Raw genomic sequence first — 12,655 nt, 5'->3', positions numbered from 1 at the left:
CTTTGATTTCTCACTATAAAGGCTGCATTCCTAAAATGAATGACTTATGAGAGAAGAGACATGCTCTGCTAGAGGAAGACAGATGTTGCTAATTTGGGATTTGGTTTCAAACTCCAATCACCTCTCCATAAACTTACCACATGATTTAATAATGGGATTTGAAAAATAAAATGTTTATTGAGCACTTCCTACATGCCAGGCACTGAGAATGTTACATGTGGATTTCATTCAATCACCATGACTCTGAAGCGTGTACTTGCATTGCCCCTATTTTACTGATGGGGAAACGGAGACTTAAAGAGGTTAAGTACGTTTACCGGTACTCTTAGTTTTTCAGCTAATGGTAATAATGCCAATTGGTACACTATAAGGCCTGAACCATAAAAATGATTTACAGTTCACCTAAATTCTAAATGACAATTTTGATTACATGAAGGATTTGATTTAAAATGTTAAAAAATCTCAATACAAACCTATATTTCTCTGAATTAGCATGCACTCCTTCTCCTTTGTAGAAAAGTGGCTTCTGCTTGAAATGCCAAAGTCAAAGCAGTACTTATTCCTCCCCATGTCAAACAAAGTGCAGTTAAAAACGGTCCGTCTCTCTCCCAGGGGCAGGCTGTTTTCAGCCAAATGAATGGTCCTCTTCCCAGGGGATCTGGGGGCCTCCTTGAAGACAGTGACCACTCCTTGCACGAAGGTGCATGGTGGAGGCAGCACCATCACCTCCACCCCCGACTCGCATGTGAGTTCTGGTGCCATCATCAGTTTGTATCCAAATTTCCGGGCCAGGTCAATGGGTCCTGTGGAGGTAATGACTGAGTCTCGCCCAAGCAGCTTCAGCACCACGGTAACATACGCTTCCGTCCCCACAGGTGCACAGCCAAACTCAACCCACTGACCTTGAGCAAGTTCTGTCCTTTTGCTGGTTCTTATTTCCAGCAGCTGTCCTGAATTTCTCCTTGATTCAGGAAGACTGTTGGTGAAGATGACATCCACTATGATGTCAGGCTTGTCCACAAGAAATGGGCACAGTGGTTGACTGGTAAATAGGCCCACTTGGAAGGTGCCTTCTGCTGCCTTGGAGCTCCTGTTCAAGTCAATATGAAACACAGGCCATTCCACCTTCAGAAAGGCACTTTTCTCCCACCAAGGGAATGGAGTGCTGTTGTCTGTTGCTTCTGGACTCATTGTGAACTGGTAGTCACCAGCCTCCTTGAAGTAAAAGCATTCAAACTTGAGTGTTCCCTGGGACTGATTGGTCAGGAAGTACTTAGTAGTTATGGTCTGATTGGTGTTGGCCTCCAACAGCAGGACAGATACATTCCTCAGCGTCCCATTAGCACCATCAAAATACTGGAAATCCACATACACGGTGTCATTGCTTAGTGCTACATGGCCTGACTCTCTCAAGAGAAGATATTCAGCTTCTCCAAGAACTGAAATGAAGTGGTCAGAATTGGTTTTTAAAAGGTGCATTTGAGCAGAACTATTAGTGACATTGATGAAAACAGAATTTTTAATTTTTTTTCCAAGACAGGGTCTCCCTCTGTCACCCAGGCTAGAGTGCAGTGGCACAGTCACTGCTTGCTGTACCCCTAACCTCTTGGGCTTAAGTGATTCTCCCACCTCACCCTCCAAAGTAGCTGGGACTACAGGCACATGCCACCACACCCAGCTAATTTTCTTTTTGTAGAGACTGGGTCTCACTATGTTGCCCAGACTGTTCTCAAACTCCTGGGCTCAAGCAATCCTTCCACCTGACTCCCAAAGTGCTAAGATTATAGACATGAGCCACTGTACCCAGCAGAAAACAGCATTTTAGATAAGAGAAGTTAGAACACAGCCAGGGATGATGTGAAATTATACTGAGTACAGATCCTGGAAGCTGGCCACTGCGTTCTTTGCACTCTGAAGTGGTTTCGTTCCTTCATCTTCATCTTTCATAGTTATGTTTAAAATGACTAGTGGTAAATACTCTGAATTCACAACTTTCGACAATGTGATATAACTGCAATGAAAATCTATACAACTAGAATAATAATTTTCGTAATTAAAAACCCAATATCTCATATTATTAATCATATTCTGGTGGTTGATATTTGGGGAAAATGGATACACACTGAAGAGAAGGCTGGATTTAAATGATACAATACAAATTGTTCTGGATGATTTTAAATGTAAGACCCTAAATTTACTTCAAAGTTGTTATTTTCTGATATTCAAGACAAGCACTGGGAAATTTTTACTAGTAAAGGAATCAGTGTCCTCAGTTTGTGTGAGGCAGAAATGTTTAGATGGATAAGAAATGTTGACACTTTATTCTGCATGAATAACCAAAGGGATAGGGTGAACATTTATGAAATAACTAGGATTGTCCTTGGCAATTTAATGTATTTGTCTAGATAAGACAGATGACTACTACTTCCCAAGTATCATTTTGTTAGGATCAATCATATCTTTTAAAAGGAGACCCAGCAGAGTACTTAAGTGAAAAGTGCAAAGAACAGACACACAAGAATCCTTGTTTCTATTTTGAATCCTATCCAAATACATATCAAAGGAGGCAGAATTTGGCAATTCAATAGTCAGCTGGCCTGTGGTTAGAGTAAAAAACAGTTCTAGATGTAAGGGACTGAAGTGCCCTTTAGATTTGAAAAACAACTTGTGTAAGTATGACTTTATTATTATTATATATGCCTCATGCATATATATGTCCAAAGGGGCCCATGTGTTTTTTGTTTGGGCTGGCAGTCTTTAAAATACCCTTATAGATATATGCAACCGATGATTATTAGAATCAGCACATTAATATCTTGGCACACAGAAGAGTTTTTAATTAGCGTAGCATTTCACCTAGTTCTCATTTCAGATTAGGTGAAATAAAAGACATAAAACTTGGATGACTTGAATGCTTGATTATCACTTGTTTGAAAACCATAATGGGATAAAGTTTTTTTTCTCCAATTAAGCAAAACAAGTTGAGGGATATTCCCTTTCGAGATGATTCAAGGTGGCTGATTCTGGTGCAGCTTGCATACTGGTTCAGAGCCAACCTGGTATTTTTCTTGAACTAGTGGGTAAAGAGACCCCAGCACTTATCACAGTACAAGCAAGTGCTTAAGACTGAGAAAAAAGTCATGTTAATTTCAATCTGAAGGGAACAGGATGGTTTTGTGGTGCATTTAAGAATAAGAGGCATACACCACTCAGCTAACTAATAAAAGTCTACTGCAGGCTGGTCTGATGGTAGCAGGTTATCGGAACTTATTAACATTAATGTCACTAAAGTTAGGTATATGACCCCTAACTACTAAATTTGACTGGCTAAACAAAAAAAAGTCTATTGTGTATGACAGGGATTGTCAATTCAATGAAGCAGATCAGATTCTGATTTGATGGAAGCCAGTCAATGAGAAAGGCACACATGCCCAGTTGGAAATGGAGAACAAAGATGCAACAGGTGGGTTCCAGCAGCAGCAGATAGGAGGTATGGATTAAAGGGAGAATTTGCTACCTTAGAACTCCTGTTAGAAAACTGCAATTTGGGCCAGGCACGATAACTCATGCCTGTAATCCCAGCACTGTGGGAGGCCGGGGAGGGTGGAACACCTGAAGTCAGGAGTTCGAGACCCGCCTGGCCAACATGGTGAAACCCCATCTCTACTAAAAATACAAAAATTAGCTGGGCATGGTGGCAAGTACCTGTAATCTCAGCTACTTGGGAGGCTGAAGCCGAAGAAGTGCTGGAACCCGGGAGGTAGAGGTTACAGGTAGCCAAGATTACACCATTGCATTCCTACCCAGGCCAACAACAGTGAGACTCCATCTCAAAAAAAAAAAAGAAAACTATAATTTGGTTCTACCACATCCTGACTACTATAGTATATGGGTAATGGTATATTTTGATCAGTATTGAGTAGAGATAAAGCGGGGAAAAACAGATCTATGACAATACCTACTTTTTTTTTTTTGAGACGGAGTCTTGCTCTGTCACCCAGGCTGGAGTGCAATGGCATGATCTCAGCTCACTGCAACCTCCACTCCCTGGTTTAAACAATTCCCCTGCCTCAGCCTCCCAAGTAGCTGGGATTACAGGCACATACTACCATGCCAGCCTAATTTTTTTCTCCTTTTAGTAGAGATGGGGTTTCACCATGTTGGCCAGACTGGTCTCGAACTCCTGCCCTCAGGCGATCTGCCTGCCTTGGCCTCCTAAAGTGCTGGAATTACAGGCATGAACCACTACGCCCAGATGACAATACCTACTTTCTCATCAGTGGCCTATGCACTTAACTTCTATGCTCTAGTTTATGCTCATTCAACTTTTATTTTCATATTCCAGTAAAAAATTTTGCTCTTAACAACAAACACCCTTGTATACTTTGTTTAAATGGAGAATTTCGATGCTTTATTTATTGTTATGAAACCAAGGACACATACTTTTTTATAGAAGGCTGTTACACGTACAGCAATCTGTTTTTAAGAAGGGTTAAATTACTTTAAAATAAATGAATCCTACATTGGCTTTCCTTAAATCTGGCATCTTCTTGTATAAATAAACTTCTTAAAAAAGAAAAGACTGAGAAAGGGGGTCTACTGAATGAAATGAACAGCACATGCTCTGATCCATTTAACTGCTGTGCCACTCACACAAGCCAGTGTCCTCTATACCTTGGATCACAATTTCTTCACCAAATAAAAAAACAACTTCCACTCCCATACCATCAACTGCTTAGATGTCTATGAAATATTTGGAAATCATCAAAAGAAAAGAAGTGAAGATTATGTCATATTGTTGACTCTATTGGTTCAGTAGTTGTGTAAAACTCTCTGAGAAATGAACTCAATTTTTAGTTGAAATGAACTTAAAGAACAGACTTTAAGCACCTACACTCTGCTCATTCAGGGCGTTTCACATTCTTGATATGATCTTAACAACCCTGTGAAGTCAATATTATTGCTGAGGTTGAAAGAGATTAAGAAACTTGTTTCAGAGCACCCAACATTCAAGGATTGAAATAGTTAGATTGGTTCCAAAGATACCAAAACTCTGTCAAGTGAAATCTTATGTAGAACCCTAATATACGCAACATAATTGCATGTGTATATGAGGTGATTTATCACACTGAATTCTTGGGAAATTGAAGAGAACTGAAAGTAACATGCTTGCTTCCTATTTGTTAAAATTGGAGAGAGTCTTTTAAAATTTTTTTAAAGGGTTAAAAATATAAAGTGAAATTTGAATCAATCATGCAGAATCATAGAAGCATAAGGGAACCCAGGGTTGCAAGGATCACAGTTCAGAAAGCACTGAACTGTAGACCCTACCCTGTCTCCTTCATGAAGAGTCATCAACATCAATGCATTTATAAATGTCACATTTATGTTTTATTGCTACCAAAAGCATTAAGTATACTCACAATACTCACCATAGTCACAGAGCACCATCAACAATAGATTTGAAAAGTCTTTCAACATTGGTTTCATTCTGATCAGCAAAATCCCAGGTCTTTAGTCTCCTCATGTCCTTTCTCACGTCCAAATTGTGATTTTTTTCCCCCAAAACACCTGAAATTAGAACCTCAAAAACTGATGGCTTCATTCAATGTGATTGACAAAATAGTAGTCATGAAATAACAAAACCATTCTAAAACTCAAACTGCCTATGTGATATTAAAAGGAAGCTAGAGAGGACACTAATTTGCCCTGGGGCAATGACTTACAATTATACAAGCCCCTTTCATTCCATTATAACTCACTGATCAAGAATATGCAGGTATGCCCAACACCCGATAAGATTATCTTTGCAAAACACCAAAGTCTCTTCTCTTTATGGCGCAATAAACTCTCCTTAAGTGGAGAGTTTATTGTTATTTGCTTAATTTTATCAAAGTTAATAGCCAAATTTGATACTAAGTTTTCACAGTATTTATCTCCTTGGCATTTCACATTGATAAATTTGCTAAATTTTTTGCCAAACTTTCACTTAGCATTGTGCTATGTACACCCACGTGCTCCCTGCCTGGTGTCCGCAAATGCGCTAACACTTCCTTGCAAAACTGATGTGTTACCAGGATTGCTTCATTTATTGACTTCTGGGAACTACATCCAAGTGATCAAAGCTTTTTTTAAAAAAAGATACCCCAGAATACTACAATTAAATGTGAACTCCATGTGGCCCTGACTTCCCTTGCTTAGGGCAGTCTAAGGGAAAAACAGATAAATAACAATCATCTTCATCAGTTCTGCAATACTTGTTGCTGCTGGTATGCATCAGGAGATAGGTGATTCACACAGCAATCTTCCCAGTCTACCTGAAAGGGCAGGGAAGACCTTGCTGGCTTGCGGTTCAGAGTTATTTGTTGGAAGAGGCACTTATTTTGATACTGACTATTCAACTATAGAATAAGATACTGGGCATTTAAGACAGTTCTTTCATACTACAGTCTAGCAAACTATTAGTTATTAATATTAAATATAACCAAATATATATATTTCTTAGTGTTTACATTCCCCCCATTACTCACAGTTAATCTCTCTCTCTTTTTTTGGGGAGGGACAGAGTCTTGCTCAGTCACCCAGCCTGGAGTGCAGTGGCCTGATGTTGGCTCACTGCAACCTCTGCCTTCCAGGTTCAAGTGATTGTCCCACCTCAGCCTTTCGAGTGATTGGGATTACAGGTGTGCACTACCACACTTGGCTAATTTTTGTATTTTTCGTAGAAAAGTGGTTTCACATGTTGGCCAGGCCAGTCTCGAATGCCTGACCTCATGATTCGCCCACTACAGCCTCCCAAAGCATTGGGATTATAGGCGTGAGCCACCGCACCTGGCCCACAGTTAATCATTTTAATGAGCAAATATATTATATTCCAAATACATATTACATCTCTTCAGAGAAGAACACAAATTAGTAGGATTAAGAAGACTGATTGAAATAAGCCAGAATTCAACGGAAAGGAAACTGGTGTGTCTCTATTAGCTTTCTTTCAGTAAGAACTGGTTGAACAAAGGAAATACTGTACTTCCTGAAAGGGAAGCAGAGATTTGAAGTGTAACTATGCAGATGATTAGGGCTCCCTCCTCTTCCCTGCCACCCCTTGCCAAAAAAAAAAAAAAAAAGAAAATTCTGTTTTGGATGGAATTAGCCACAGATTTGATCCAATTCTTTCCTTGAACACAGACTGGGAAACCTGGCCAAAGACAGCTGGTGAGATCCTTAGAGAATGCATCGTATCTCTTGGGCAAGTGTGAGCACTTAGGACAATTACAATACTTCTTTTAAGTCATTGAGACCTGGTAACCAAACTAAGAAGAAGCAAGCTCCCAAAAGTTGAACTGATTTCTCTCAGATTTGTTTGCTTCCACCACAATAACCTTTTCATTTTTTAAGCCCCAAATAGTAACTGATTTTGTGATTATAACACATTTTTTCTCTTATGAAAATGATCAGTAAACATAGAATTGTGAGATCATCCATATTGTGAGCTGAATGAAGACATAAAACAAACCAGCCTACTTATCCATTGTAATATGGATTATGGTCATAATCATAACATCATAGTAGTGATATGTCTCTTTAATTTCTACCTTGCTTGCTTATTTTCTTTCAACATGTTCTTCCCAAAACCCCAACTGACTTCTTACAATGTTTGGCTCAATAATTGTTCTAAGAAATTAAGAACTTAGGTATGCTTTATACACTTTTGAAAATACGTCTAGATAGCATTCTAGTATGCAAACTTTATAGAAAAATTCTAAATGCATCAGCTGAGAAGGTGGGGAGAAGCTGTGAATATTCTCAATGGCTAACAGCATCCCCCAACCTTAGTGTTTTTGCTGAAACCAGCTAGGACAAACGCTTCTAAATCTCCCTTCATAGCTGCAGAAAAAGAAAATGAATTACACTAATGTCGACGGGACCAATAATTCGTGAAAGAATAAAAGGGAGAACGAAGCAGTTACTTTGTCCCTTCTGACCAACATGCACATACTCGTGTGTATATCTAGGAATCATATCTATTGGGAGGAAATCTCTAGTTCCAAAGCAGCTCGTGTAAACAGGCTTTATTTATATGTTCATTCGAGTCTGCTCTGCCCCGGTCCCATGGGTTGGGTGCAGCGTCCCTGGGACACTGTGCGCTCGCCCCAGCTACTCAGCTTCGCAAACCCAGTTCATGCTTGGAAATCTATGCCTCGTGTCGTCAGCATAAAGCCCTCTTAATGAAGACCGTCTTGAATTTAATTTAATGCTTATATCTCATACTTTCTGTATCCCAGAAAGGATTTCTTTTTGGAAAGAAACAGTAGCTCAAGACGCAAATTTTCAAGGTTCTGTGGCCAGTCTCAGTCACTCGGCAACATCTGAGCTAGGAGAAAGCCATGTTCCGTTAAAGTCGGGTGTGGAGACCGACACCCCCTTAAAGCGTGCTCTGGGGCCGAGGCGGGTGTGTGGGGGGGCAGCCACCGTCCACCTGCGCCTTCGGGCTGCGGGGAAGTGGCAGGGCCCGGGAGCATTTCCCAACCCCAGCAGAGCCGCGGAGGGTCTTGAGGTACAGGAGCGCCCGCTAGGGCGCTGGCACCGGGATGCGGAGGTCGCTTCTTACCTTTCAGGACTGGCAGGCAGCGACCCCAGGCTGGCCGGGCGAGTGGCGAGGCAGACGGGAGGCCTCAGTGGCCGCGAGGCAGCGCGCCCAGCATCTCGCGTCTCGGAATGCGCGCCCGGACCCCGCGGCGCTCGGCTCCCACTGCCCCGCCCGGGCCCGCCTCCGACGGCGTGGGGAGGGCGGGCACCGGGAGGGCGGGGGGCACTCGGGACCGGGTGTGGTCGGCTCCCGCCCCTTCTGGGCAGCGCATCCTTTCCTGCCCGCCCCCAGCTCGCCAGCTGCTGGACAGGAAACAGGCAGGAAACGCGCGAGGCCAGCCAAGGTCCTGCGGGAGGGGGTGCGGCCCTGGCAGTCGCAGGTCTCCCCAACGCACACCCGCGTCCGCAGCCCACGGCCGAACCTGGGGTTTTAAGGACAAGCAGCAATCTCCTGACACTTCACATTCAATCACTTCTCCCCTAGTGTCATTTTCTTCTGGGAGACCACAAAAATAAGTCCTTGAAGTGGCACAGCATGTGGTTGTAAATTTGCTTTCCCAAATGCCATTGAAGAGTTTCAAAAGACCATAGTTCAGGTAAAGTACATCTCCATTTCCATTTTCTTTCCCTGGGATCAGAATTGGTTATTAAAAATAACTAAACATTGAAAAAACTCTAATGTGAATTACTTCAGTCACTATGGAAAGCAGTTTGGAAATTTCTCAACTCAAAATAGAACTATCATTTTACTCAGCAATCCCATTACTGGGTATATACCCAAAGCTAAATAAATCATTCTACCAAAAAGACACCTGCACTCCTGTTTATCACAGCACTATCCACAATAGCAAAGACATGGAATCAACCTAGGTGCCCATCAACAGTGGACTGGGTAAAGAAAGTGTGGTACATACACACCATGGTATATTACGCAGCCATAAAAAGGAACAAAATCATGTCCTTTGTAGCAACATGGATACAGTTGGAGGACATTATCCTAAGTGAATCAATGTAGGAACAGAAAACCAAAAACCGTATGTTCACACTTACAAGTGGGAGCTTAAACAATGGGTACTCATGGATATGAAGATGGCAACAACAGACACTGGAGACTCCAAGTCAAGGGAGGGAGGGAGAGGGGCAGGGGCTGAAAAACGTCCTAGTGGATACTACGTTCATTATCTAGGTGACAGGATCAACAGAAGCCCAAACCTCAGCAACATGCAATTATCCTTGTAACAAACCTATATATGTGCCCCCAAATCTAAAACTAAAATTAACCAAAAAAATTAAGCTTTTTTGAAAATGAGAGGATTCCACCTTAGCAGCTGTGCTTGTTAAATTGAGTAATGTGCAATATGGTTTACCACTTGCTTTTCTTTTATGCAGAATATAACATTTGACAGCAAAACTAATATCCAATAATGGAAATCAGAGCACAGCAGTGGCCTTTGGAGAGCGGGTGACTGTAAAGAGGCACCAGGGAACTCTTAGGAGGTGACAGATATGTTCTCTTGTTTCGGGTGTGAGCTACATGGATTTACTATTTGTTAAAGCTCATCTGGCTGAAAATCTGTGCATTGCAATTTGTAAACTTTACCTCATTTTTAAAATATTTTAAAATAAGTGATTTGCAGGTCTTTGATTCTATCACTTCATTTTTTAAAAGGTAGCACAAGTATTTACTTATATGTTACCAGAGTTATAAAATTTTCTAAGAACTTATCTTGTCAGCCAGGTGTGGGGGCTCATGCCTGTAACCCCAACAATTTGAGAAGCCAAGGCAGGGGGATTGCTTGAGCCCAGTAGTTTGAGACCAGCCTGGGCAAAATAGTGAGACTCCATTGCCACAATAAATAAAAAATTATTTGGGAGACCAAGGGGGGTGGATTGACTGAGCTCAAGAATTCAAGACCAGCCTGGGCAACACGGCAAAACCCCATTTCTACCAAAAATACAATAAATTAGCCAGCTGTGATGGCACGTGCCTGTGGTCCCAGCTGCTTGGGAGGATGAGGCAGGAGGATCTCTTGAACCCAGGTGGAGGCTTCAGTGAGCCGAGATGATGCCACCGCACAGGCTGGGCGAGACCCCATCTCAAAAACTAAAATAAATAAAAAACTAGCCAGATGTGGTGGCATGTACCTGTTGTCCCAGCTATTTGGGAAGCTGAGGTGGGAGAATGACTGAGCCCAAGAGGTTGGGGCTAGAAAACAGTGATGAAGCCACTGCACTCCTGCCTGGGTGACAGAGTGAGAACCTGTCTCAAAAAAAAAACAACAAAAAAAACACCCAGTCAATCTTGTCAAATAGTTACTTCTAGCAATACTATTTAAATCCATCCAAAGTTTCAAAGAAGACTTTAAGGTGATCATCCCATTTCATTGTCAATAGAATTATCCAGTCTAATATTCATTCAATTTAAGCTCAGATTCTTTTTTGGAATACATACCACCCAGTCTCTGGCATTTCAGTTTTGTTTTGTTTTGTTTTGAGACAGAGCCTTGCTGACACCAGGCTGGAGTGCAGTGGCACAATCTCGGCTCACTGCAACCTCTGCCTCCTGGTTCAAGTCATTCTTCTGCCTCAGCCTCCCGAGTAGCTGGGACTACAGGAGCAGGCCACCACGCCTGGCTAATTTTTGTATTTTTTAGTAGACATGGGGTTTCACCATGTTGGTCAGGATGGTCTCGATCTCTTGACCTTGTGATCTGCTGCCTCGGCCTCCCAAAGTGCTGGGATTACAGGTGTGAGCCACCGTGCCTGGCCAGCATTTCAGTTTAAAAGCAAAGGCTCAGTGGAAACAGCAGGTATTGGAGATATAACAGTACAAAATTAGCCAGTGTGGTGGTGTGCACCTATAGTTCTAGCCATCAGGAGGCTGAGGTGAGAGGATTGCTTAAGCCCAGAAGACAGAGGTTGCAGTGACTGGAGATTGTGCCAATGCACTCTAGCCTGGGCAATACTGCCAGACCCTGTCTCAAAAAAAAAAAATTATATGGGGGTATAAGGAACCCAGAACAGGATAAAACAATCTTGAAAATGAAGAGCAAATTTGAGGACTCATAGCTTCCAATTTCAGAACTTACTACAGGCCGGATGTGGTGGTTCATGTCTATAATCACAGCCGTATGGGAGGCCAAGGCGGGCAGATTACTTGGGGTCAGGAGTTTGAGACCAGCCTGGCAAACAAGGCGAAATACCATCTCTACTAAAAATACAAAAAAAAATTAGCTGGGAATGATGGTGCACACCTGTAGTCCCAGCTACTCAGGAGGCTGAGGCAGGAGAACTGCTTGAACCCGGGTGGTGGAGGCTGCAGTAAGCTGAGACTGTGCCACTGTACTCCAGCCTGGTGACAAAGTAAGATTCTGTCTCAAAAAAAAAAAAAAAATTACTACAAAGCAGTAGTAATCAAGATAGTGTGATATTAGCAAAAAGATAGACATATACCTAGAATTGCAAGTTCAGAAATAAACTCATATCTACGGTCAATTGATTTTTTTTTTAATTTTGAGATGGAGTCTCGTCCTGTCACCCAGGCTGAAGTTCAGTGGTGTGATCTTGGCTCACTGCAACCTCCACCTCCTGGGTTCAAGCGATTCTCCTTCTAGCCTCCCAAGTAGCTGGGATTACAGGCACACGTCACCACACCCGGCTAATTTTTTGTATTTTTAGTAGAGACAGTGTTTCATCATGTTAGCCAGGCTGGTCTCAAACTCCTGACCTCGTGATCTACCCGCCTCGGTCTCCCAAAGTGCTGGAATTACAGGCGTGAGCCACTGCACCTGGCTGGTCAATTGATTTTTTTTAAATTACTTTTTAAAACAAAAAGCCCACATGCAAGCATATGGCCGATTGTTTTTTTAAAAGGATGCCAAGACCATTTAATGGTCAACCAATGGTGCTGGGATAACCAAATAGCCATATGCAAAAGAATGAAGTTGGACCTCCTACTAATACTGTATGCAAGTAAAAAATACACTTTTAGACAAAGCCTAGATTAAATTCCAGTCCTGACACTGGAAACCTGGGTAGATTTCTTAATCCTCCTTCCCTCCACTGTAGA

The 12,655-nt window shown here is 42.1% G+C and overlaps 1 protein-coding gene across 7 annotated transcripts in view; it reads right to left on the bottom strand.

Moving 5' to 3' along the window:
- Nucleotides 1-9,351, bottom strand: part of THSD1 (thrombospondin type 1 domain containing 1) — a 28,471-nt gene extending 19,120 nt beyond the window's left edge. Inside the window, exons 1-3 of one of the 7 annotated variants that reach the window (XM_032277294.1) lie at nucleotides 8,609-9,351; nucleotides 5,433-6,317; nucleotides 474-1,439 (exon numbers count right to left, since the gene is read on the bottom strand). In XM_032277294.1, the coding sequence (XP_032133185.1) occupies nucleotides 474-1,439; nucleotides 5,433-5,490 (1,024 nt within the window). In that variant the 5' untranslated portion in view covers nucleotides 5,491-6,317; nucleotides 8,609-9,351. Of the gene's footprint in view, nucleotides 1-473; nucleotides 1,440-5,432; nucleotides 6,558-8,608 lie in introns of those variants that run through there. The other 6 variants (XM_032277296.1, XM_032277298.1, XM_032277299.1 and 3 more) reach the window with 6 other exon arrangements.
- Nucleotides 9,352-12,655: the final 3,304 nt, after the last annotated feature.

The sequence above is a fragment of the Sapajus apella genome, unplaced genomic scaffold, assembly GCF_009761245.1.
Source record: "Sapajus apella isolate SASKATOON/1434 unplaced genomic scaffold, GSC_monkey_1.0 scaffold9, whole genome shotgun sequence".
Lineage (NCBI taxonomy): Eukaryota > Metazoa > Chordata > Mammalia > Primates > Cebidae > Sapajus > Sapajus apella.
The sequence above is the reverse complement of the archived record's forward strand: the minus strand, read 5'-3'. Positions and strand labels throughout refer to the sequence as shown.